General features: G+C 36.2%; 1 protein-coding gene across 2 annotated transcripts in view; it reads right to left on the reverse strand.

Annotated features, from left to right (window-relative positions):
- Positions 1–129: 129 nt before the first annotated feature.
- The window catches only part of rgs12a (regulator of G protein signaling 12a), a 43,762-nt gene continuing 16,889 nt past the window's right edge, over positions 130–27,002 (reverse strand). The window contains exons 4-18 of one of the 2 annotated variants that reach the window (XM_039659507.2): positions 17,337–17,355; positions 14,792–14,961; positions 14,513–14,605; positions 14,194–14,337; positions 13,915–14,097; positions 13,228–13,372; positions 11,746–11,834; positions 9,564–9,767; positions 9,378–9,451; positions 9,019–9,145; positions 7,542–7,632; positions 7,112–7,170; positions 6,712–6,826; positions 5,153–5,611; positions 130–1,490 (exon numbers count right to left, since the gene is read on the reverse strand). In XM_039659507.2, coding sequence (XP_039515441.2) covers positions 1,216–1,490; positions 5,153–5,611; positions 6,712–6,826; positions 7,112–7,170; positions 7,542–7,632; positions 9,019–9,145; positions 9,378–9,451; positions 9,564–9,767; positions 11,746–11,834; positions 13,228–13,372; positions 13,915–14,097; positions 14,194–14,337; positions 14,513–14,605; positions 14,792–14,961; positions 17,337–17,355 — 2,247 coding nt within the window. In that variant the 3' untranslated portion in view covers positions 130–1,215. Of the gene's footprint in view, positions 1,491–5,152; positions 5,612–6,711; positions 6,827–7,111; positions 7,171–7,541; positions 7,633–9,018; positions 9,146–9,377; positions 9,452–9,563; positions 9,771–11,745; positions 11,835–13,227; positions 13,373–13,914; positions 14,098–14,193; positions 14,338–14,512; positions 14,606–14,791; positions 14,962–17,336; positions 17,356–27,002 lie in introns of both variants that reach the window. The other variant, XM_039659506.2, reaches the window with a different exon arrangement.

A 27,002-nucleotide genomic window follows, 5' to 3' on the forward strand; every position in this document is an offset into this window, starting at 1 on the left:
AATGAATATCACATAATTGAACACATTATTACAGTGCATAGATGCAATGCATGGTCCTCTATAGGAATAACATTGGAATAATATATATATATATATATATATATATATATATATATATATATATATATATTCAAAAATATATTTATTCAATTTGTTTCTTATGATCCAAACAATGTAATGACCTAAAAAAAATGATTTTCAGGACAATACAGTAAAAAGTATGAAGTATAATAGTTTTTATGAGGTCATGTAGGGATGAACTGGTGTGTGCTTGAAGTAGGCTATTTTAATTTTTTATACCATGTATAAACCGCATAATTTATTTAGTTGTCTCATTAAAGACACATCCGTGCTGTTAAAAAAATAGTGTGAGCTGCAAAACACAGAATATCAAAGCTAGGAATGAGTCAGGTCTATTTAAGAGCAAGAAGGTTGAATAAGCTAACTCTATAAAAATGCTTTTATTAAACTCACAAACCCCAGTTTGGGAAACCCTGGCGTAATGTGATATTTAAAGCACTTCATGTTGTTGATAACAAAGAATGGAATATATTTTCTTTCTCTTTGTATATCAATATGGTACAAGATTATCCTATTCAAATCAATGTGATAAAGGAGTTAGGTTTAAAATAACCTAAAAGTAGTCCGATTATATTACCCTAAATGTGTAATAATTGTAATTGTCATGTAATTTGGAATCAGTGTCCGACTAAAATTTGTGAGCATCTACCCAGCAGCACTTGGATCATACAATATTCACAACAAACAAATAGTGAACCCACACACAGACAAAAATAGTTCATTCTTAAAACGTATTTTTAATAATAATCATTCATTTTTGTGGCTTTTATAACCGAGTCCGTGTTAAACTAGATGTGTTTGCATTTCCAAAATTACAATACAAGACAGCCTTGGGGAAAATAAAAATAAAATCCAAAGGAATTTATTGGAATTGTTGCATTAAGTTCCACTATAATTAGGCTACTGAAACCATTTGCGTTTACCTCCCGAGTTATTCTGATGTGCACTATGACTCCAATCTAACACTGAACACTAATTAGCCAATCATTATTTAATAAAGAATGGTCGTGAGTTACAAAATATGAACGAGTAACCTCTTCAATCTTAGGTCACATTATTTACATACACAATATTTTCCACATGCACATTTTGGCTCCATATCAGTCTTTGAAAATGTCCAACAAGCAGCTTCCTTCAGACAAACGTTGCTTTGTATTGCACTGTGTCGCTCTCGTTGACTTCCAGCACCCCGCTGAGGGGACGGGACGCTTCTGTGGAGGGGTGAATGCCATTTCTCATTTTGTTCTGGCACTGGCGAAGCTCGGCTTTGTAACCCTCGAAGCTGTCCTCCAGAGTGACCCCCTCCACACCGAGCCTCCTGTCCCGCACAGAGGAGTCCGCTTGGGATGTTGAGGAGGGGTGCTGGTTATTGACCGCTGAAGAAGTGCACGAGCTTCCTTCCTCTGTACCTGGAGAAAAGTTTGCAAACAAGTCAGCAAAGCACAGACAAAGAAATACACAGAGAGAACGTGGGAAGGGGGAACCAGAAGAATCTGTTGTAGGCTATTCAAGCTAAATGAAAGTAAGGTTTAGGTTGGATCAAATCCTCATTTCGTTCAGACCATGAAAATGCTCTGGAATATATATACAAATTTAAAATTAATAAATATACGCCTAATAAAGTTCAAATTAATTAGGAGACAGCATGTTCTATTGTTCTATTCTACCTACAGCATGTCCAAAATGCGATTGGACATTTTTCCTAATCATTGATATTATTCATAATAGTGTGTATTCGTTCACTTTTTTATTAATGCTCTCGAAAACTTGTGACTGTGAGTGAGCAACATCAATTTGACAGTGACACCAAACCACAAGGTGGCAGTATGTCCCCATTAGTTTTAAATAAACCAATCAATCAAAACTCAGCCCAAAAATATATATAGTAGGGCTGTGCTAAAATTAATTGCGATTAATCGCATCCAAAATAAAAGTCTGTGTTTACATAATATATTTGTGTGTGCTGTATATAATTATTTTGTATATATAAATACCTATGCATGCATGTATATATTTAAGAATTATTTGTGCTTAAATTCTGTATATATATATATAAATACATAATCTAAATTATCTAAATAGAAATATTTTATATATGAATAACACATTTTCTTAAATATATACATCCTTTATATATACAAAATAATTATATACAGCACACACAAATATATTATGTAAACACAGACTTTTATTTTGAATGCGATTAATCGCAATTAATTTTTGCACAGCCCTAAATATAGTATTATATAAATACTTTTTTTTAAATTATTATTAATGCCAAGGTATCAAAAATACAATTAAATTACAACAATATACAAATTGCACATAGGAGAAATAATGAAAACAATACAGCACATATGCATATAGCCACATACTGTACTATACATAAAAAAAGAAAAATAAATAAAACAGAACAGAATGCACTAATAAATTAAGTATTATATAAATTTATTGTATACGCAGGAATGACGTGATTTTGTAGGCCAAAACCTAGAAGCGAGTAAAAAAAGATGCCAATTTTTTTCAGTTTTATTTTTGTTTTTAAATGGGGTCTTTTGGGATTCTTTTGATTGTCTTGAAAACAAAAACAAACAAGCGATTGCTAAAAAGTGACTCAATGAATGGAGCTACTGGGAACTACTGGAACTATATATAAATACAGATTTCTTGTATATGCAGGAATGACGTGATTTTGTAGGCCAAAACCTAGAATTTTATTTTTGTCTTTAAATGGGGTCTTGGTTAAATGCTTTATTAAACGAGGTCTGTGGTGAACACACGTACGCTCAAGATATTTTTACGATTTATTCTATTGATTGTGTCTTGAAAACAAAAACAAACAATCGATTGCTATATATATATATATATATATATATATATATATATATATATATATATATATATATATATATATATATAATTATTATTAACTTTTATAATCTAAACTGAAATATCAAAAACTGAAAGAGTTGTCGGAAGCTTCGTGACACTAATGTCATGTGACCGCGATGTAATGTATGTTGACTACGGTTTAGCTTTTGTCTTCTGCCGATTGTATTTACGCTTCACAACTTCACAAAAGTTGTCTTCATTGGTTAAGATTATCACGATTAACAAAATGTGTTAGAATCATTGAGGTTTGTTAAGTCACAGACCTTATTTTCTGCAGCAATCCACAAGCCAATTTGTCGAGGGAACCATGGTGATGCTGACTTTCCGGTTGGCCAACAAAATACCCAATCCCTGCACAACTCTTTTGAAGAATGACCGGTTTAGTAAAATTAAATTACTACAAAAAACCTAAAGAAGAGTTAGAATAAGGGGTGTTGAGAGGACCATTTCTAATTTATGTTCATTGGAAACAGGCAAATTATGTAGATGGTTCTTCACGTCATGCTCCCATAGGTCACTTTTCATGCAGTGAAATCTTATTTTAGCAGCTTTGATAGGTTGGAAATATTATTTTTGTGCAAAAACATGCTGTACACCATATCAGAGATTTTTGATTATAGGATAAATGCAATAGTGCTTGGAGGAATCTGACTGGTTAGTGATCTGGATCAATAAGGCCCCAGTATAATTTTCAAATGCAATCGATACGAGTATGAATGAAAAAAAGGTGGAAAAGATATAGAAAGTTAAGATGCCAAAAAGTACAAGATGGAGCATAAAGAGACATGATTACACCAGGATAGATGAAATTGAACAGAATTGTAGGGATGTCACACAAGATCACAAGCAAGTCTAGTCTGATTTTGCTATCATTTATTAGTTATGATTAGATTCACACAGAATCAACATGATCAACTACAAAGGAAACAGGATGGCAGGAAAATCAACAATCAATGTAGGCTATAGCGTGAATCTGAAATGCAGCTTTGTTGAATGGCACTTTAGGCTATGATGATTAGATGGGTAGAGACACATTTGCACAGCTTGTATCAAAATGAAAAGTAAAAAAGAACAAAAAAACTATAAGAGACAGTTTTGAAATGATTATTTACAACCCTCTGAAACACTGTAAGCAGCACAGTCTTTGTATTGTAGTTTTTGATATAAATTACAGCATGATCTATGTGGTGTCTTATTTTGGGATGCGTCAAAACATGGAAGACTAATGAATGTCTTTCAACACATTACATAGTCCACAGTTATAAATAGATGAGCTCTGAGCTGAATTGCATAGTATATTACTCATACTATTTCTGTAGCATAGTATGCACATTTTCTACAAACACAGAATGCCCTTCTAGATTTGATAAAAGAAGGGTAGAACAGAATACACTGCAGTGCATAGAACACTATATCCCACAATGCAATGCAATCTAACCCTTTATCTGATGAAAGAACTGCAAGATAACCATATTTTGTGTGTTTATAACTCACTGAATTTTTTCTTGTAATTAGGTCATGTTACATTGATGGTTATGTGCATAATCCACTTCGTTTCACATGCTATTGTTAAAGAAACATCAGGCAGTTTATAGTATATACTGTGCAGTATGCAGCACACTAGTATTTTATTTCAATAACAGCTAAACTATCATTCAAAAGTTTGGGGTCAAAACGTTTTTTTTTTTTTATTAAAAAAAAAAAGTGATTTCTATCAAAATATTAAGCAGCACAATTTTATTCTGCTTTTAGGCAGCATATCAGAATGATTTCTGAAGGATCATGTGACACTGAAGTCTGGCATAATGATGCTGAAAATTCAGCTTTGACACAGGAATAAATTATACTTTTAAAATATATTTAAATACAAAAATAGCTATTTTAAATTGTAATAATATTTCCAAATATTACTGTTTTTACTATGTTTTTATTAAACAAATAAATGCAGGCTTGATGAACTCAAAAACACACAAAAATTACTTACATACCCCAAACTTTTCATACAGAAGTGTATGTAATTGTGAACATGATATTAGTGAGAGCAACACTATCAAGTGTATGTCAGTCAGATGAATTTGGGTTGTGTGTTTTTAATACTACACTACTCCATTCAGACATGCCACCCACCACACGCACACACACACAGTGACACTCACGGCTAGTCAGGCGGAAGAAATACCTGGGCTGGGCCGCTTGTGAACGCATGCCGGCGGAGTGAAGTCGGCCTCAGGTAGACTGCCCTCATAAGGAGGCGGAGAGATCGGTGGAGACGGAAGCAGAGTGGAGTTAGGGCTGGTGATGTCCCCCTCCCCCACCAGAGTCAGATCGCCCAGCCCTTCCTCCTCCGGGCCCTGGGGACCAGTGGGGCGTAGGATAGGGGAGAGTGGGGTGATGAAAGGGATCGAGTCAGGGCTGGGTGCACGGGGGTGTCCGTTAGAGGAGCTGGGTTTAGGGGGTTGGGGGTTTGTAGTGGTGTGGCCGGGTTTACGGGAGGTGGGGGTCGAGCAGGCAGGAGGTTGGGGTTCGGGATCAGGATTCACACGGAGAAAGTCGGGAAGCACGAGATCTTCTTTCCTCAGCAAGCCTCTCTGGTCATCGACGCGACTGCTCTGGGCCCGACTTAGCAACTCGAAAAATTCTAGATAAGAAGAGTGATTTAGACTTGTAAACAGTGACCATTATAGCTTGTAACCCAGATAAAATTACGCCGAAAGACAAAACATGGAACAGTTACTTGACCCAAAAAAGTATTGGGACATTTCTGCCGCTTTTAAAAAAGTAAAAAAAAAAAAATGAATTAAAAAAAAAAAAAACTTTGTGTTTACATATTAATGTGGGTGCACTGTGTATAATTATTTTGTGTGTATATATATATTTATATATATATACACTGCATAAATACACACACATGCATGTATGTTTAAGAAAAAAATATTATTTATATATAAAATATTTATATATAATATAAATTATATATATCTATATATATTTATATATAATATAAATTATATATAAATCTATATACAGTATGTACATGAAAATATTTCTTAAATATATATATTTAAGAAATATTGTCATGTACATACTGTATATACATACATTCATGTACATACTGTATATACACAAGCATGTGTGTGTGTATTTATATATATAAATAATTATACACAGTGCACCCACATATATTATGTAAACAAACTTTTATTTTGGATGTGATTAATCGCGATTAATCGTTTGACAGCCCTAATATATATATATATATATATATATATATATATATATATATATATATATATATATATACGGTGTATATATATATATATATATATATATATATATATATATATGTTGTTAATGTTAACTAAAACTATTAAAAATATATTTTTGTCAATTTAAATAATATTGAAATTATATATATATATATGTACTAAAATTACAATAAATTAAACTACAATAAATTAAAACAAGACTGCAATTTAAAAAAGTTACAAAAACAAACTTAAATGTAAATAATAACTGAAAATATATTTTAAAGAAGCCTGATACAAAATATGAATGAATACTATAATGATATATAAATAATAAAAATAACATTGGAAAAATAAACCATTTTAAAGAAAGAATACTCTTTTCAACAGTGGGGCAAACACATTTGTAGATGTGGCTTAAATTCTCAAATACCTTTTGACAAAAAACAATAGACAAACACTGAAAAGTCAGCGAAAAGTGTAAAATAAGTACCTTCTGCTTCATCTATATGATTCTTTTTCCCTTTCTTCCTGTCTGACGCTGCTGTCCGCGGATGCCTGTCTTCAGCATCTCCTTTCAACGGTTTCCCCGCTGGGATGTCGTCTCTCTAGCAGAGCAGCAAAGACAGATGTAGGACGACTTGAGTATTTGGCAGAATGTCTTACAGACTGACATGTTCATGAAGATTTTATTTCCCTTTATAAAATAGGAATTTTATCTGAACACTGGAAAAGTCCGTTAGCATGCATGTACACACAAGTTCTTGCTCAGCACATCCATACATGTTTAGAGTTAGTAATATACAGAGAATGCTGTAAATGCATCAAGAGTATGTTGTTGGATGAATCAACATGTGGGTATTTAGAGGAACGAAGCAGACTATCAATCTCACCTCTCTTAGGAGACCTTTCTTGGCAGCTGGTGTTTTGGAGTTGAGTGTTTTAGACTTGTCTGGTGAAGAAATACAACAAAACAATTACACAAAGGAATGTTGAAATGACCTTGAACACAATTACTTGATAATATCAGGGAGAAGTGGGAAAGTAAATAGTGCACAAGGCCATGCATAAGTGTGTGTGTGTGTGTGTGTGTGTGGTTTAGGCATTCCCTACGTTATGAGGAACAAATGCCCCCACAAGGATAGTAATACCAGTAATTACTAAAGTTACTTTGTGGGAACATTTTTTGATCTAACTAAATTGTGTTTTTTTATGTAAAAATGCATAAAAATGTCTGTGATGGGTAGGTTTAAGAGATAGAACATATAGTTTGTACAGTATAAAAATCATTGTGTGTGTGCGTGTGTGTGTGTGTGTGTGTACCTTTGGCTGGATCAGCCCTCTCCAATACAACTCGTAGACCATCAAGGTTTGATATGGGGACTCCAAGATCCAGAATCTCTGTCTCGCCACTCTAAAAATGTAAAAAAAAAAGTTGCGTCAATGACCAGAGAGGCTTGCTGAGAAAAGAAGATCTTGTGCTTCCCGACTTTCTCTGTGTGAATCCTGATCCCGAACCCCAACCTCCTGCCTGCTCGACCCCCACCTCCCATAAACCTGTAGTTTTAGCTATGCCCCACACTCATATAGATCTTCTATGCTTTTGAAGATTAAAGGAGTAGTTCACTTTTGAATAAACTTTTGCTGATAATTTACTCACCCCCATGTCATTCAAGATGTCCATGTCATTCTTTCTTCAGTCTAAAAGAAATTAAGGTTTTTGATGAAAACGTTCCAGGATTTTTCTCCATATAATGGACTTCAATGGGAACCAAACGGTTCAAGGTCCAAAAGACACTTTCAGTACAAACTGCACACTGTTCAAAGGGCTTTAAACAATTCCAAAGGATGAATAAGGGTCTTATCTAGTGAAACGATCGCTCATTTAATAAATAAATAACAAAGTTTAAGTTTTATAAGCTCAAACGCTCACTTTGCTCTGTTCTGTGAATCTTTTTACGAGTCAATTAGTTTGTTTCGTTCGTTGAATGAACCAAATGACTCGGAAAAAGATTTGTTCATTTTGATGAACGAGTTCGAACAGGAGAGTCACAAACGTGCTTCACAGAACGAAGGCGAGCATTTGAGCTTATAAAACTTAAACTTTTAATTTATTTATTCAATGAGAGATCGTTTTGCTTGATAAGACCCTTATTCATCGTCTGGAATCGTTTAAAGCCCTTTGAAGAGTTTGCAGTTTGCACTGAAACCATCTTTTGGACCTTGAACCGTTTGGTTCCCATTGAAGTCCATTATATGGAGAAAATCCTGGAATATTTTTATCAAAAACCTTAAAGTCTTTTCGACTGAAGAAAGAAATACATGGATATCTTGGATGACATGGGGGTGAGTAAATTATCAGCAAAAGTTTTTTCAAAAATGAACTACTCCTTTAATGCTAAACGTCTGCGCTAAGCGATATACATGTAAGTAAAAGCTTCATAGACCACTGGCTAAAAATAAACTAGCTTTCATGCTTTGCAGAGCTGGGAAGTGGCTATGTTTTCCTCTCTGCTTAGTGCTGTCTTCCATTAACTTCTAAAAGATGGCTCAGATGAGCACGGTTTAACATTTAAGAGGGGGGAAACGGCAGCAGAGAAGCAGCTATACCACATAACTCCACACCCTATGACACTGAACCAGCTGCGTCTACATCTCACATTGTTTTAAAATTGCCATAATATTATAAAAATGTATCCTAAATTAGATGAGACATTTTTGGATTATTAAGTGTGCAACGCAAAAATATACAACGTATCGTACCAACCATATGTGTAATTGGTCAAAGCCAATCACTTACTATTCTGGCCACCAAATCGCCAAGGTGGAGTCCATACTTGGCAACCACAGGACGCAGAACCTCAGTCACAGGTTTTGTGGGTTTTGCTTTCAACCCAACCGATCTGTTAATGGGTACCAGGTCCAGTCTGAAAATAGAAAACAGGGTGGATTTATTTATAGTTTAGCGCCAACCACAAGACATTTGTTTGATAGTCTTTCTACATTTGGTCCTCTTAGAGAAAACAGATTGTGCTTGTATGGAAGATGACTTCCTAGTGCAAACTCCAGTAAATGTTCAGGGATAATCATGAACCTTCAACCGAGCATTAGAATTTCCCAGATCAAGTGTAAGAGAGAGATGATAATAATAAAATGTACCTGAACAAAGTGCGTTTCTCAAGACGAAGTTCTCGGGAGCTGAGGGTATTACTATCCTGGTCCAACACCAAAGGCTAAGAAGGGAACAATGGGAGGGGGGAATGGGAAATCACTGACAAAGCTCAAGTTTAGCATTCACAGTATAACTAAAGGAGACGTTATAAAGGTTGTGAAGGGTGTCTCCACCTTCTCTCCTCCAGTGAGGAAGAGGTCGACAGCAGCCAGGTTGATGTGCTGTTTTTGACAGAGCTCTAGCAGCACCTGTCTGATGGAGACGCCCTGTCGTAGAGGAATGGAGCAGCTTGAGCCGTCGGGCAGGATTACTCGACACGTCCTGCCGCATCGATCTTTGTCCTTTTCCCAAACAGAACCTGAACGTCTCAGCTCACACTGCTTTACACATTACAAACCCAGAGAGGCAAAAACATTGGTTTGTTCATGTGCCAAATTGCTATGCTGCCTGGCAACTGTAAACAGCCCATAGTCATATTAGTAGTGGACAAATTGTCTATTAATATTTTTATAAAAGGAACACAAAATAATGTTTTGTTTATATAGAGGGAATGCATTGACGTCACTTTCCCGCCAGAACAACTCCCCTCAGCCTGATTGAGTGGCAAAAGATCTGCTGCGTGACTGGATTTAATAACTGCGAAAATGCGACTAAAACAAACAATTTTATCAATTTAAACTAAATGTTGGACTCAATATAGTGTTCCTTACAACTTACTAAAGATCCAGTGATCCATGGATATTGACATGCAGCCAGGAATCATGTTGCCTGATGTTTATGTTTGCCTGATTTCGACACCAGGGAAATTAAAACAATATAGACCTAAACATAAAGCAAATTTGCCTGTGAACGCTTTATATAAATACAATATAGGTAGGTATAAATCCAGGTGATCACTTACTGTATATCAGTGTTATATATAGCCTATATATATCGTCCAGCTCTAAAACTCTAGAATTTTTTTTTTTTTGGTCAGTGTTTATTAAAAAAACATCCAATAATGCAGAATAAGCATCGATAAATATTTAATTGCTGAGTTGTTAAAGGGTTAGTTCACCCAAAAATGTCAAAATTCTGTCAGTATTTACTCACCCTCATGTTGTTCCAACCCCGTAAGACCTGCGTTCATCTTCACAACACAAATTAAGATATTTAAGATATTAAGATCACTCCTGCATACTAGTCCATAGGCTTCTTGAGGGAATGTCGAAAAGTCATTAAAGACATCGTTAAAATAGTCCAAGTGACTACAGGGGCTCAATCTTAAGTTTATCAAATGACGAGAACACTTTTGTGCGCAAAAAAACAACAAAAATAACGACTTTATTTCAACTATTCGTTTATTTCTCTCTCTGCCTCGAGTCAGGTTACTAGTTTAATAGCGTAAGCTTCTGTTATTGTACGTCACGCATCACACACATGACCAGCGTCGGCCAATAGTGAGCCTACGTGTGACATAGCTTTACGCAATCACACTACGTTAACTGACTACAGGCCCATGGAGAAGGAAGTGAATAGTTGAAATAAAGTCGTTATTTTTGTTTGTTTTTGCGCACAAAAAGTGTTCTCGTCGTTTGATAAAGTTAAAATTGAGCCACTGTAGTCACTTGGACTATTTTAACTATGTCTTTAATGACTTTTCGATGCCATCAATTGTCATTCCCTCAAGAAGCCTATGGACTAGTATGCAGGAGCGATCTTAATATCTTAAATATCTTAATTTGTGTTCCGAAGATGAACGAAGGTCTTACGGGGTTGGAACAACATGAGGGTGAGTAAATACTGACAGAATTTTCATTTTTGGGTGAACTAACCCTTTAATATATATAACAATACAAAATATATAGGTATGGTTTTACAGCTAAATTCAGCATATAGACACAAAATGATAACGGCAAATCCACCTTTCGCTGACTGGAGTCCAGTTTTTTTTGTGAATTGCAGCGATCCATTTGCTCGTTTTTCTATAGCAGTCTGTAAAAATTTGCCTCCGATTTTTTGTCAAATCTAGTTGTACAGTCAATCGCAAAGCTCTTTCCCACTTTCTTTGTGTTGTGTTTGTTTTTCGCGGCATTCATGCTGAAAACATATACAGCCACTCAGTCTTTTTGCCACTAACTGTGAGTAACTGCAGGCACTCCGGTCGACGGTGACGTCATGCGCATACCCTTTATTACACTAAGAACACCCCCCGTTACCTGTGGTAAAATCACTGTCATGTATGATCACAATTCTTGCTCTGATTTGCTGCAAAAGCCTCCCCTTGCATGTCTAATGGCTAAATATTTGTGTAACTCCCTAGTGTTCTTAATAGTGCACTCCTAAACTCCCTAGTGTAACTCCCAATCTTCTTACCTCATTCTTTCCTCCGGAACAGGTTGTGTTGAACTCTTGACTCGCACCAGAAGACAGTGAACCCTGAGACTCTCTCCGCCCATTACAGTCTGTCCACACATATGGATAACCAATCACAACATAGCAAATGTCATATTTTATACATTAAACTGATTTTGTGTGTTTACAATGTACAAAACAATTACCAAAATAATCAACAAATGAACTTAAGAAAGTTTTTCTTTGCTCTTGGAAAAAAATCTACACATTAAAGGCATTAGAAATAATAAATGAGGAAGATATTTTAGTAGGATGAATGTTTATGAAAAAACAAAACATGCTTTTTCCTGCACATTTTAAAGGGTTAGTTCACCCAAAAATGAAAATTCTGTCAGTATTTACTCACCCTCATGTTGTTCCAACCCGTAAGACCTTCGTTCATCTTCGGAACACAAATTAAGATATTTAAGATACTAAGATCGCTCCTGCATACAGTCCATAGGCTTCTTGAGGGACTGGCTCTTGCTGTCCTCGAAAAGTCATTAAAGACAAATCGTTAAAATAGTCCAAGTGACTACAGGGGCTCAATCTTAAGTTTATCAAAAGACGAGAACACTTTTGTGCGCAAAAAAACAACAAAAATAACGACTTTATTTCAACTATTCGTTTATTTCTCCATGAGCCTGTAAGTCAGTTAACGTAGTGTGATTGCGTAGAGCTACGTCACACGTAGGCTCACTATTGGCCGACGCTGGTCATGTGTGTGTGATGCGTGTGACGTACAATAACAGAAGCTTACGCTATTAAACTAGTAACCTGACTCGCGCAGAGGGAGAAATAAACGAATAGTTGAAATAAAGTCGTTATTTTTGTTGTTTTTTTGCGCACAAAAGTGTTCTCGTCGTTTGATAAACTTAAGATTGAGCCCCTGTAGTCACTTGGACTATTTTAACGATGTCTTTAATGACTTTTCGAGGACAGCAAGAGCCAGTCCCTCAAGAAGCCTATGGACTAGTGTGCAGGAGTGATCTTAATATCTTAAATATCTTCATTTGTGTTCCGAAGATGAACGAAGGTCTTACGGGTTGGAACAACATGAGGGTGAGTAAATACTGACAGAATTTTTTATTTTTGGGTGAACTAACCCTTTAAAGTGACAAAAAGAAAGAAGCTGAAATATGTTTTTCATAAAAATCAACCCCACCGAACCCCCAAGTTTCTGAAGTTGAGCTGACAGGACATAATTAAATACATTTCACATCCAATTCAACACGTAATAGGGAACAAACAAAGCTAGATGTGTGTCTATCAAGTTTTGTACAACTGTTTATGATGTTTTCCTTTCAAAAGAACACTTTTTAAAGGGTTTACATGCCCTCATATTAAGCATTATCAGAATAAGTACTCATTGCTAGATCAACAGCAGACTAGGTCAGGTCTACGAAAATACAAGATGTTACGAATACAAGAAATGAAATCACGAGACATTGTTTTGAAACTCACTGTAAGGTAAATCTGGGGCTTCTCTTTTCTTTTGTCCTTTCCCAATACTTGGATATCTGTAGCGGGAGAAGAAGCCATTTTTCTTATCCGAGTGTTTCTCTCTGAGGTCATCACTTGATCTGCCGGTTTTGGGCTTCTTATTTTCCTGTAAAACAACATGACCTAATTAAGATAGAACATAGCAGTGAATCAGGCTATATTAGGAAATGTCAGTATACTTAACCTCCAATAAATGCTTTTAAGCAAGAAAATAAGCAGCGGGCAGTATGGCCAAAATGTCATACCATGGAATATTTTATATTATATAACCTTATAATTTTACATTATTGTATTATTTTATATTAAGGTAAATGTATATACCAAAATGTAGATATTTTTCCTGGAAATTAAATAAAATTGTTATAATATTTATTGATATTTTCATATTAAAAGGTAAACTATGTAACTTTTGGCCCTCTGGAGGTTACAAAAAACAAAAAAGGTTTTATAATGTGCCTTTAATATGAATAGTTTTATGCATTTGATATTATTTAATATTATTTAATATATTTGTAAAAAATTATGTAGCGATGCATTAACACAGCAAAAGTTAATGGTGTTTGGCATCCGTAGACAACTAATAAAAATAGTTTTTCACATTACTCACAAACCTTCTTTGAGTAATTGTTGCTGTGGTGAGATAAGTACCTTTTTAGGTGTGGAGAATGTGGAACGGTCAGAGTTCAAGCTGTGCTTGGAGGGCGCAGGACTACATGGGATTGGGCAGGGGTCAGGGAGAGGTCGGCCTTCTACCTCAGCCATCATACACTCCTGATAGAGAGTGGACTTCAGGAACCGAGCATAACTGTCCATCTTCATCAGGTTAAAGATCTGCAGGGCCGAGTCGAGGTTTAAGAAGGTTATTCTTGATTGCCAAACAATGACAACTGCGTGAATGTGAGAGTTTAATCATGTGTGTACATCGACCTGCAGCTGCGGCTGTTTGAACATGTTAGGCTGTGGAGCCGTCAGGACGTCGTCAGCAAGTTGAGCTTGACTATCGATGTTCACCGGCATAGTAGCTTTACTTGAGAGGAAACGATTGTAGATCTCTTTGGCCTTCTGGGACAGCTGAAAAACATCAAAAAATATGATTAAAATACGATAAAAACCTATTGACCTGTATGCTCATAAGTGTGAGTAACTGATGACAGTATTTTCTTCATTGTTGGGTGAAATATCAACAGGAGAAAGGAGATTAAATATGTCTCACTGAGGGAACCGTGTATGTGTTGCAGATGATTACCTGCTTTTTGTCATGTTCAGGAACTTGGCTAAAGCATTCACAGGCCTGCCAGAATAAGATGTTTTCCTCACTAAACTCCTTCTTTAGAAACTCCTGCAGGAACATATAACAGTACATTTGGATCTAAACCACCATCCTGTGACATTAATACATTTCTACTTTATGATATGGTGTCAACAAATGAATCAACACAAACTATCAATCTGATATACACAAACTGGCCATAAAATAATTATTTAGTTAACAATAAGCACGTCTAAGACAAACTGCAGTACTTACAGAAAAATAGCGGACACCCACAGGATCTTGGAGCAAACGCTCAAAGCTGATGGCCCATGATGCAACACGCCGCTCTGAGAAGCGGCAATGGTTGTTGACGCAAGGCAGACTACCATTACTTTCCAAACTGCTCACGCTGCCGCAGTCATGACGCTTGACTCCACTGCGCTCTGGACCGGGCAAAAAGTAAATATCAAAGTCGAAATGATTTAGGATGAGATTCTTGAAATGTTCTGGTCTAGATCACAAAGATAAAATCGCTTCTCTGTTCTGAGATGTCTTTAACATGAGGAAAGGAGTGGGAATGGTTTTAAATGTTAAGATGTTCTACACAAAGCATGGAGATAACTACTTTCAGTCACTAGCGTTAAAGGAGTAGTTCACTTTTCGAAAAACTTTTGCTGATAATTTACTCACCCCCATGTCATCCAAGATGTCCATGTCTTTCTTTCTTCAGTCGAAAAGAAATTAAGGTTTTTGATGAAAACATTCCAGCATTTTTCTCCATATAATGCACTTCAGTGGGAACCAAACGGTTCAAGGTCCAAAAGACAGTTTCTGTCTTATCGATCGCTCAATTAAAAAAAAAAAAAAAAAGTTTACGTTTTATAAGCTCAAATGCTCGTCTTGCTCTGTTCTGTGATGCGCGTTTGTGACTCTCCTGGTTGAACTCGTTCATCAAAATGAACGAATCTTTTTCCGAGTTATTTGGTTCATTCAATGAATGAAATGACTCAGAAAAAGATTCATTCATTTCGAACAGGAGAGTCACAAACGTGCGTCACAGAACAGAGCGAGACGACCATTTCAGCTTATAAAACTTAAACTTTGTTATTTTCTTTTTAAATCAGTGATTGTTTCGCTTGATAAGGCCCTTATTCATCGTCTGGAATTGTTTAAAGTGCTTTGAACAGTTTGCAGTTTGCACTGAAACTGTATTTTGGACCTTGATCTGTTTGGTTCCCATTGAAGTCCATTATATGGAGAAAAATCCTGGAATGTTTTCATCAAAAACCTTAATTTCTTTTCAACTGAAGAAAGAAAGACATGGACATCTTGGATGACATGGGGGTGAGTAAATTATCAGCAAAAGTTTTTTCAAAAGTGAACAACTCCTTAAACAATGGAATTGAAAACAATTACTGTTTTCAAACAGGTTTCCTTCAGTCTGACATTGGTTAGTCAAACATTGTATCACTCAAAATTCACATTGGTTGAGCCAGTTATGAGATTAACGTTTAAAATACCACAAGAGACAGTGTTTACACATTTTGGGTAAATCAATGCTACTTTGATTTTTATCATGTGTAATATTTGTTTTCCTTACTTTCAGTCAGACAAGTCCAGGCAAACCTCAAAACTTTCTCAGTAAATACCGCTGTCATAACTTCCTTGGGCTGCTGACAGTTTTATTGACACTTTTTGCTTCTGAGATGCCCAAAAAGTTTCTCTGAGCACTTCGACCTAAGCCAAAATCTTTTAAGTGCTTTAGGGGGGTATAAAGAGGATATATTAAAGATTTAACATTCTACATGGACGTCAAAATAAATAATTCACCTACAGTACGTAACTCAATAAGATAATGGAAGTAAATAGATCATAAAATACACACACTGTTAAAAAGTTTTTTTTTATGCTCACCAAGGTTGCATTCATTTGATCAAAAATGCATTAAAACCTTAATATTGTAAGTAAGTAAGTAAACTTTATTTATATAGCACTTTTCACAGACATGAAGGGTCACAAAGTGCTTTACAGTAAAAAACAAATAATAAAAGAAATAAAAACCACAACACACATTACAACACCACCATATACCTAGTTAAAAGCTTGTCTAAAAAGATGTGTTTTAAGGTGTTTACTAAAATTTTCTACAGTGTCCAAAGCTCTCAAGACTAATGGAAGAGAATTCCATAGCCTTGGAGCCACCACACAAAACGCACGATCACCTCTTGTTTTAAAACGAGTTCTAATATTGTGAAATATTATTACAATTTAAAACTGTTTTCTGTAATATTTTTTAAAAATGTATTTTATTCCTATGATGAAAGCTGAATTTTATCATTTTCTTTGTCTTCATTTTCACAGGATTTCACATGATGTCTTTGCATGATGAGTTGAATAAAATAAAATAAAAAAATAAAAAGTAAAAGTTTTAAATAATTCTAAACTCTATTCAATTGTATATTATACAATTGCAACTGATTACTTCAATTACACAACCAAATCTGTAACTCATCAATATATATTTAATATTAGCCTATATATATTTTTTGGAAAAAGTGAGGTTTGTTTCATTCTCAGAGTAAAACTTAAGCTTAAATTATGATCTTGTACTTCTCTTGTCCCATTTTTCCTCATCTCTTCATATACAAATCAACACTTTTACCACACAAATTTTTTTTTACATGGATCACACATTAAACAACAGTGCTTTGAGTCTAAAATATTTATTATAATAGCAATCTCCACTTAAAGCCGACTGACAGCAGAATTAACATCTTCCTGAATTGTTGTTGAGAAAGGGTTTAAACAGAGTACTCACCTCCGTCCGACGCAGCCGACTGAAAGAGAAGAAAAAAAGACATGAATGAGCTATTGCCATCCTGACTTCGGTGGGGCAGAGGAGGAGAAAAAGAGGAGAGAGGTAAAGTCACTGAGCTGGAGAAAAGGCCTGCAGACATCTCAGCAGCCTCTCTCATCTTAACTGAATGCGTGTGAGATATGTGTTTGTTGAGAGGGGAGGGCTTTGACATATGGTCGTTGATGTAGTAACACACAGCTGTTCACACCTTTGCTCTGGTTACCCCCCACAAAACACACACACGCCTGCTACTCTGAGCATGAAATGAAAACCAAATGAATAAGAGAATGCAAATCAATATCCAGGTCTCAGGTACAACTATACAAATAATAACTTTTCTGCCAATACATTTACATTAGCATCACGGCTAACAGAGGTGTGTATGTGTGTGTGTTGGTAGGCTGGGAGCAAAGCACATGGACAAACACACATCATGTTTGTTCAGTGGGAGGAAGTGTAACGGAATGAGGGCAGTTATTGAGGGACAGCAGAAGGACACACAAAGGAACAGAGACTTTTGTGAGGAGAATACAAATGAGATTTTACAAATGTAAAGGCGGGCGATAGAAGTTCTTTGTTAGCATATAATAAAATGATGGAATCAGATTCGTGAGTCACAGAACCTCTGGACAATGTTTACTGAGTGATATCATGCATGAACTTGCACTATTCTATCTGGTGCCGGTTATCTAGACGGATTTGTTGTGCCGAGGGTTTTAATTTCAGCCGTAGGCACTTTTCATTGTGTGCCCTGCTGAACTAACACCCGTCCAAAAAAATATTTCCTTCTCTCAGTGCATTAAAGGAACAGTAATGCAGTTACAATGCAAGTCATAATAAAACTTGTCCCATTTAAGCCATAAGGGTTAATAGTTTTAAGTCTTCTAGGAAGATGAAATTATGCATATACATCAATTATATATTAATAATAAGTAGATACATAATATTTGACATAAATAACAAGGTTAGGAACCAAATACTCACAGTACTCTAATATTAACATGTATAAAAATAAATAAATAAAAGCTCAACTTGCATTGAATCCATTTTTTAAAGAGCTCTGGTTTAAATAGTTTTTTATATATGATATTTGACATTTAGCTGCAAAAAAAGTTACACAATATGATATGAATAGGAGCAGTTAAAATAGCAGCTCATCAACACTCAGAAATGGCACATTCCAGTCCCAGTATGTCACTATTATCAAATCTGAGCTCACCATGACTAACGGAGAGCTATTTATATGCTAATAAAAGACAAGGATTCTGAGAATCAAGAACGGCTAAAGGCAGAAACAAATGATTGGGGTTCATGTGAAGGCCATCATTCTGTTATCTTGCAAATGGTTTTGACCAGTGATACACGAAGAGCTAAGCATGAATACTTTTGTGATGATCTAAGAAAAAAAGAGAAGAATAGGGACATGAGGTGCTTCCAATCACTTTTTTCAAAACATTTGCACAATAAAAAATAGTTTGGTTCATATTTATTCATATTCACTCGATTAATTAGATGTTTATTATGTTGCTATGGAGTTGCACTAGATGTTTGTTTGCTTACAGTCCCAAGTAGTCAAGCCACCTTTATTTATACAGCACTTTATACAATACAGACTGTTTCAAAACAGCTTTACAGTGACAAAACGAGAAAATAATGATTCAGGCCGTGTGTCCACCAAGACGTTTTTCCATGCGTCTGGCGTAACGAGGCGCTGATTTTTTTTTTTTTTTCACGCTGAAGCGCTGTGCGCCCAACATTTTTTACTGGTCGAAAAATGTTCAACTTTGGATGAAACACTGCGCTCATCACTGCCACTTTTTACCCACCCGTCCAATCACAGTGGAGGAGGGGCGGGACTAAACCACACTGACCAACTGTTGCAACATTCTTTCTGTACAACGACATTTCACCGACCAAAATGGATGAAATTTTTTTTTTGTATGAAACAAATTATCGAAATCAGTTAAAAATAAACTCTGCTGCGGATATTCTGTATCATAGCAACGGAACGTCTCAATGGAAAAAACGCTGCGCTGCCAAAACGCTCTCAAGCGCCCAAAGCACGGCGTCTTCAGCAGAGCGTCTAGCGTTTTCAGCTGGCTAAAAACGCTTCGGTGAACACACGGCCTTAATGATGTAAACAGAATTAATTTCTGCTGTTAAGCAGCTCTAAATAGACAACAGTAAACAGTCATTATTCATTTAAAATCAATTGAGCAAAAGCGCAAGTAAATTATTACACGAAATTATTGTTTTTGGGGACAATTGTGGCCTAAAGGTGGTTAGAGAGTTGGACTTGTAACCCACCTTGTTTATTATTATATGGAGTATATAATATCTTCCATTTTTCTAAAGGCCAATTTATACTTCTGCGTAGACTGTGCGCAGTAGGTACGACGTAGCATACGCACAGACGCATACCATACCGCGTACCCTTCGCCGTAGCCTGACGCGCACCTCCTCAAAAATGTAACTACACGTCACAACGACGCGGACCGCAAGATCTGTGATTGGTCGGCTTGGTAGCATCGCATTTCCTCCAATGCATTTCCGCACGTACCATCTCCTCTGACTTCTTCTCTCGTTTCTGCCTTTTAGTTTTAGTAATTTCACTAAAATTAACAGTTTTTCCACCTCAATAAGCTCCAACTCCAACATGATCCGCTCTCTTTCATTTGCCATTGATTGTAGTAACCTAGCCGTGAGGAATCTAAACACAGTGGAACATTAAAACCCTCCGCCGCCAACTAGTGTTTCGGAGCAGTACTGCAGTGCAACCAAGACCTGAACGCAGAAGTATAAATACTCATGATGGCATCACCTACGTGCATAGCCTTCGACGCAGAAGTATAAATAGGCCTTAGGTGATATTAAGTTTATCAGGAAGTGACGATTTTGTTGTGTTTGGCACTGGATGGAAACTTTATCCAAGTTTATTCGCAAATGTTTTATGCGATATTCCAATATGCGCAACTTTGGATTGAAACATAGGCCAAGCTAATGATATTCTGATGATATTCTACACTACATTCCAAGTGAAATCCCTATTCCCCAGATGGCTTGTTTCCCTTATTCAATGCTATTTTTTGGCCATTTTATTATCCGTCAGCCATCACCAGAAATCACACGTTTAAAAAAAAGCAATAGCACAGCTCTCCTCGACAATCTGCATGATTCGAGCTATCATTCATCATACCTATAGTTTGATGTATATTTAAAATCCTAATCCTGTAGTATGAGCAATAGTGATGTTTTTTCCAACTATAGGCTACAAACAGTGTTGCATTCTATAAACAATAAACATGTGAAAACACTGCTTAAGTCTTGTCTGCAATGTAGGTATTTTTTCCATCACATCCCAGTCCAAGAATGCTCTTAACACAGTGTACAGCCGTAAGAGGGATGGCCTTCAAAAACCACAAGCCTCCAGGCCACTTCAAAGCGTAAATGTGTCTTAAAATGGTGAGTTGCTCAGGCCAGATTATTCTCCACTCTGAAAAACTCAAAATAGAGTTCATTAATAAGATTCATGAGTCCAAGTCCTTCACGTTAACAATCTCAATCCAAGACCCACTGATAAAGACAATCTCTAACAAAGTCCTACCAAACCCACTGATGTAAACCTCACTCCTTATAAGCCCAGAAGCAGCCCCTTCTAATTGTAGTGAGGGATGAAGTTAGTAATGGGAAACAGAGGGAGAAAAGACAGGGAAGGGAAGAAAATAAGAAGCTGTGAGCCTGGTTACCATTCGTTTTATGCCACCACCCTGGTGTATTTGGTCAGAAACACTATGGCAACAATTCATCTCAGACCACAGACTGTGAGGCCACCAATGACACGCGTCTCAGGCAGAGGTGCTCTATATATATCACACAGTCCCATGAGCAAGCGTGTTATTAGACGGGGGGTTCGCAGCAGCAGGATCTGGTAGGCGTACAGCGTGGCAGGGTTCAAGGGTGCATTGCAGACAACTGGTTGTTGTGACCGGCTGTGTGAATGAGTGGCATTTTTGTGAACCAATCAGATGCCTTGGAACTTATGAGGAGTAAAACCAGAGAACTGTATTTATGGAATCCAAGAGGAACTAATGAGGTAACTTGTGTTTAGAAGAAAACATGTTTGGGTCTGTTTGCTAAAATAGCACAGGGAGATTTCAATGCATGGCATGAAACCATAATTAGGCTCATTTTCATTTTCCATCGTGTCTGTGTAGGTGTATTTTCAAAATTTCTGAAGAAAATGCGAGTGGTTTCCTAATACTAAAATATTGTAGGTGACATGTTCTGTGTGGTCGCTAGGCTGTTTTTGTTGTCTTGTGTGTACTCTGTATATTACTCTGTAGAATTTACCCTCGCTATCTATCCTTTGAGTCTATGGGTTGTTTTTTTAGGGTTTTATCATCCACCTAAAACCTAAAAAAAAACAGAGAAGAGTAAATATAATAGTACAAAAACAAAATTGGGCCCCATTGATGTTAAATGTATAGACCAAAAAAAATTTGAAGTTGAGTAAATGACTCAAGAGAGAAATATTCCTATGTGTCAGCAATAGTTATACCTTATGATGTTAAATAAACATGGCACCTTTACATTTTCAGGCCACACGTAGTGTTCCTTAGGCCCTGTTTACACTAGTGATATTAAAACGCATAACTTTTGATACCAATACATATGGCGTCCATACTACAACAGAGCCTTTCGAACCTCAAAAACTGACTTTTGAAAACGCTGCTGACCCCGTTTTAGTTTGAAAACTCGGGGTGCGCTTCAGTGTAGAAGGACCAAAACGGAGACTTTTGAAAATTCGAACTATATTCTGTTTGTCATAATATATCATACAGCTAGACCTATAACGAAAAGAAATTTCCAAGCAACAGCCTATTGATGTCATATGCAGGAGATAAATCAGTACTAATCCTGGGCGAATACTGCTTTAGTCTTCCTTACAATCACAAATGACTTTCTTCTGATGTCTCTGCACACCTGCCATATTCCCTTCTTCTTGTGAATCTTCACACCTCCACTGATGTTACGAAAGCAACCTTAGGCGAAACTACATGTGTGGCGAAATCTGCCGAGACTTGCTTCGTTTATATTTCCACATTCTAAACTACATTAGGTGAGGACTTGCCCTTTTAACCTCCAAGAAATAAAACTGGATTCTCTCAGTTTGAGAGGTTTTTTTTTCTTTCGGTTGAAACCATTTACACTACCTCTGTGCTGTCAAGAAAGGTCTTTCTTCTCATTCAGGATGTTCTGTGAATTCAAACAAACATATTCTAGCTTCTTCTTTTGACATTTGTTGATAAAGGAAGACAAAACCCACAGCCAGAGCACACTATCTCTAGGCTACAGCTAAAAACACCATTACAAAAGACAAGCAGTTGGTCTAAACAAAATATCTTGGCTTGCCATAGTATGTTTAAACTGATGTTACACATGACATTCTGACAAATCACAAAAAGCCACAACCACATGCGAGAATACACTTAAAAAATGAAATATTCAATAAATGTAATTAAGTGGGAAAATTCCTTTTTCACCAAAAAATACCAAAAGTAAAAAATTTGGTCAGTGAAAAATCTTTTTGTACAAATTTAATTTAATTTGTGAAAGTGAGAAGGTCTAAGAAAGATTCAAACGTAACTTGCACCACAATGCATCATTTCCATGTGCTTTGCCTCTGTGATGGAAACACCCTACTTCGATACACCTTTAAAATAGCAATATTATAACATAATCCCATTCCCTATATTTAATTTATTTTCCAATATGTGCCTTTTTACCACACACTGCCTATTGATTTTTATTTACTTACAGATTTTGCTTTAAAAAAAAGTATCATCGGGACTGCATTAATAATTTTTGTTGGTTAAAACCGATGCAAATGGGTTATATAAACGTCTGTTTTACAAATGTAACATAATTTAAAGCAATGAAATCAAATTTGTGACAAATGTTGTTGCTCTGAACTGAATTGAAACTAAAGTAAAGTGAGGACAGATGTCCAGACACACAACTGTGGAAACATCAGAGTGTGAAAGGACAGAGTCTCAAGTGCAGAGACTCCCTGCCACAGCTGCTCGGTGTGGGAGTGCAGGAATGAAATAAAACAGCTAATGAGTAAAGCAGCTGGTCTAACCTAACCCGATCATTTGGCTTTGAAAAAAAAAAGATCTAAACCGAGAAAAAGACTGTAGCGCAAACTTACCGCTCTTGGGGGGCGCTTTTTCCTGAAAGAAAGTCTCCTAATGAGACTCATAGTCAGAAGGCTTCTTTTCTTTGTCTGTGATTTTGGGTTCATTACTGCAACTGCATGTTTGGTTGATTGTGTGCACTGTTTGTATGAATACCTGAAGATCTCCACCCAGGATCAGATAGCGACTCAAAAAGTCTTGTTGGTACACGTTCAGTCGGCCCCCAACATATGACAATACGCTACAGACTAACTGAATTCTTCTACTGTAGTCGTCATAACTAACCTGTCACACACAATTTATACGACTGATACTTCCTCAAACTGTAACTGATCAGCTCTGAGATCAACATATTCCCTGTCTTCACGTTTGTTTTTTGGGGGTTTTTTTTGGTTTAATTCATTTCCATTCTTTAAACAAAGAATGTCACTTAAAGGAGTAGTTCACTTTTGAAAAAAAAAACTTTTGCTGATAATTTACTCACCCCCATGTCAACCAAGATATCCATGTCTTTCTTTCTTTGGTCAAAAAGAAATTAAGGTTTTTGATGAAAACATTCCAGGATTTTTCTCCATATAATGCACTTCAGTGGGAACCAAACAGATCAAGGTCCAAAAGACAGTTTCAGTGCAAACTGCAAACTGTTCAAAGGGCTTTAAACGATTCCAGACAATGAATAATGGTCTTATCAAGCGAAACGATCAATCATTTAATAATTAAATAACAAAGTTTAAGTTTTATAAGCTCAAATGTTCGCCTTACTCTGTTCTGTGAAGCACGTTTGTGACTCTCCTGTTCGAACTCCTGTTCGAATCTTTTTCCGAGTCATCTTTTTCCGAGTCATTTTTCCGAGTCATCAAATGAACGAATTGACTCGGAAAAAGATCTTTTTGAAATGAGCGATCGTTTCGCTTGATAAGACCCTTATTCATCGTCTGGAATCATTTAAAGCCCTTTGAACAGTCTTTTGGACCTTGAACCGTTTGGTTACCATTGAAGTCCATTATATGGAGAAAAATGCTGGAACGTTTTCATCAAAAACCTTAATTTCTTTTCGACTGAAGAAAGAAAGACATGGACATCTTGGATGACATGGGGGTGAGTAAATTATCAGCAAAAGTATTTCAAAAGTGAACTACTCCTTTAAAATAAGTCAATAGTTTGTTATTTGATGATTAATTCCGGTCCATTGTAAAAGTATTGACTAAAATATTGTTTTTAATTTGTTCATTTTTTGTTTATGAAATTCAAATTAAAGTGATAATTATTAAAATAATAAGACTCAATAATAATGAAAAATAAAAAACAATAAAAAAATATGATAGAAATATATAAAAAAAAATGTTTCACTATAAAAAAAATTAAATATTGTTAACATGTAAGTTTCTGAAATAAAGCATTAAAATTAAGTGTATAATCTTTACAGTCTATGGTAAAATCATAAGGCTACTATTCTTATTCAAACATGATGAAAATGTGAAAAAAAAAAAATATATAAAAAAACAACAATGTCATATATTAACGATGCATGTTTAAGAAGAAAAATGTGGAAAGAATGAATTCAAATGCACCATGTATTTGTGAGATATCAATAGGGGTTTTTGCACCAGAGGAATGTTTTCATAGTTCCTAAAACTATAAGAAGTGCAAGATTTTAGTTATAGAAATGCCTTTTTTAGGGGGACTAAATTAGCTCTTACTTCAGAGGTGGGTCTAACCCAGCACAATTGAAACTACCAGTGATGTAAGTGTACGTTGATTGGCCGCATGGAACACATGCCATACGAAACACCACGGAAACAAACACGGATGTAAACACACAGTTCACATATACTTACTCTATGAACATGGAAAACAGCGATAGATGGACTGACGCCGAAGCCCTTCTCAACCTTTATGCTACGAAGCTGTTGACATTGTTAAATGCCACGCTTACATGACGTCGCTGACGGCCGGCTTACGTCACTGCACAGTTCCTACTGGCGGTGAGAATTCAACCACGAAAATGGGGCTTGGGGACAATTTTGTTCTCAGGGGACTGTCCTGGTGGCTTACTACACGGTGAGAAAGCCCCTATTGCCTTTTTTGCATATTGTCTTTATTATCGTTGATTAAATCTTGGTCAATAAACATTTTCATGATAACTTAAAGGAGTGCTAATGGATAAATTTTGACATTTTTATTTCTCTTAGCACTAGGCATGATGGGTGGGCCTTTCCCAGACTGAAGCTGCCAGGGAAGGGTGATTATATTATATGCTATTTTGTTATTTATATTATATGCTTTTCATTTTGGTTTCAAACCAACTCTCAACTGTATTTCGGGATTCTGTGGTAGGAAAAAATAGAGTTTGCCAGCCCTATACAGGCTGGGCTGGTGTGTAAGTTTCTAAAGTGAGAATACACTGTGAGCTCATGAATGTGTGTATGCGGGTTGGGTGTGTATGTATGAGGGAGAGATAAAGAGGGCAGTAGATTTACAATATTAGTTTCCGCTTATTCTCAGTCAGTGGCTCCAGATTAAGGAAGTATCCGTTCTGTTGGGTGAGCAGGCTTGATCTGACTTTATAAACTGACCGATGACTTCACACACTCCTACTTCAGCTGAAATTATTTTTATGTTTGGTTTAAGCTGTGGCCCAGAGCAAATTCTATTCTGAATTGTAGACCCATTTTCAAGGAGTAAAAACAAATCTCTTCCGCTTATCTCTGGCAGACAACAAACTGCCTGAAAATAACATCAGAGACCTCAGAGGAGACTTCCTTTGAGCCCGACGTAGGAAGGGAAAGCCTGATAAGATGGTTTGCTCAAAATGTGTCTACTTCAAGTGTTCATTATACTAACTGCCAGTATTCATTGGTTTATAAGTCCAGAAAAATTGCCATTGGTTTGCCATTCACCTAATCAGAAGCAGTGACATCTCAATGAAACAACATAATTACAGTGAAGAATGAAAATCAAAACCAGACGCAAAATGGAAACCACAAAATATTGCTTACCAAGGCCATGTATTTTCTTCCCAACCATAAAACGAACCAAAGCAATATCTTAACCGCTGACTTTGAATACATTTGCCTGTGGAAGAACGTCCTTGTAATTATCAGGACAAAATGCAAAAATCACATTGACCTGGATCTGATGAGGAACAATGACTGGATCGTCTCCAATCTCCATGTGTAAATAATACCACATTCACTTAAGAGGTCACAACCGGAGGACTGAGTGTCGGAATGTTTGGCCTCTGGACAGAACTAACAACAATACAAAGCACTACAATACAGTACAGTATCTAACCTGAGATCTATAGTTACAGCATCCTTCTCCTTTTTATTTACGCTTTTATGCAGCATCTAATATGGGCTGGGTGAATGGTGTTAAAATTTCTAAAACTGTTTTTATTGAAACTGAATTAGTGAAAGTGAATCCTGTG

Source organism: Pimephales promelas, chromosome 1 (genome assembly GCF_988280905.1).
Source record: "Pimephales promelas chromosome 1, fPimPro1.hap1.1, whole genome shotgun sequence".
Taxonomy (NCBI): Eukaryota; Metazoa; Chordata; class Actinopteri; order Cypriniformes; family Leuciscidae; genus Pimephales; species Pimephales promelas.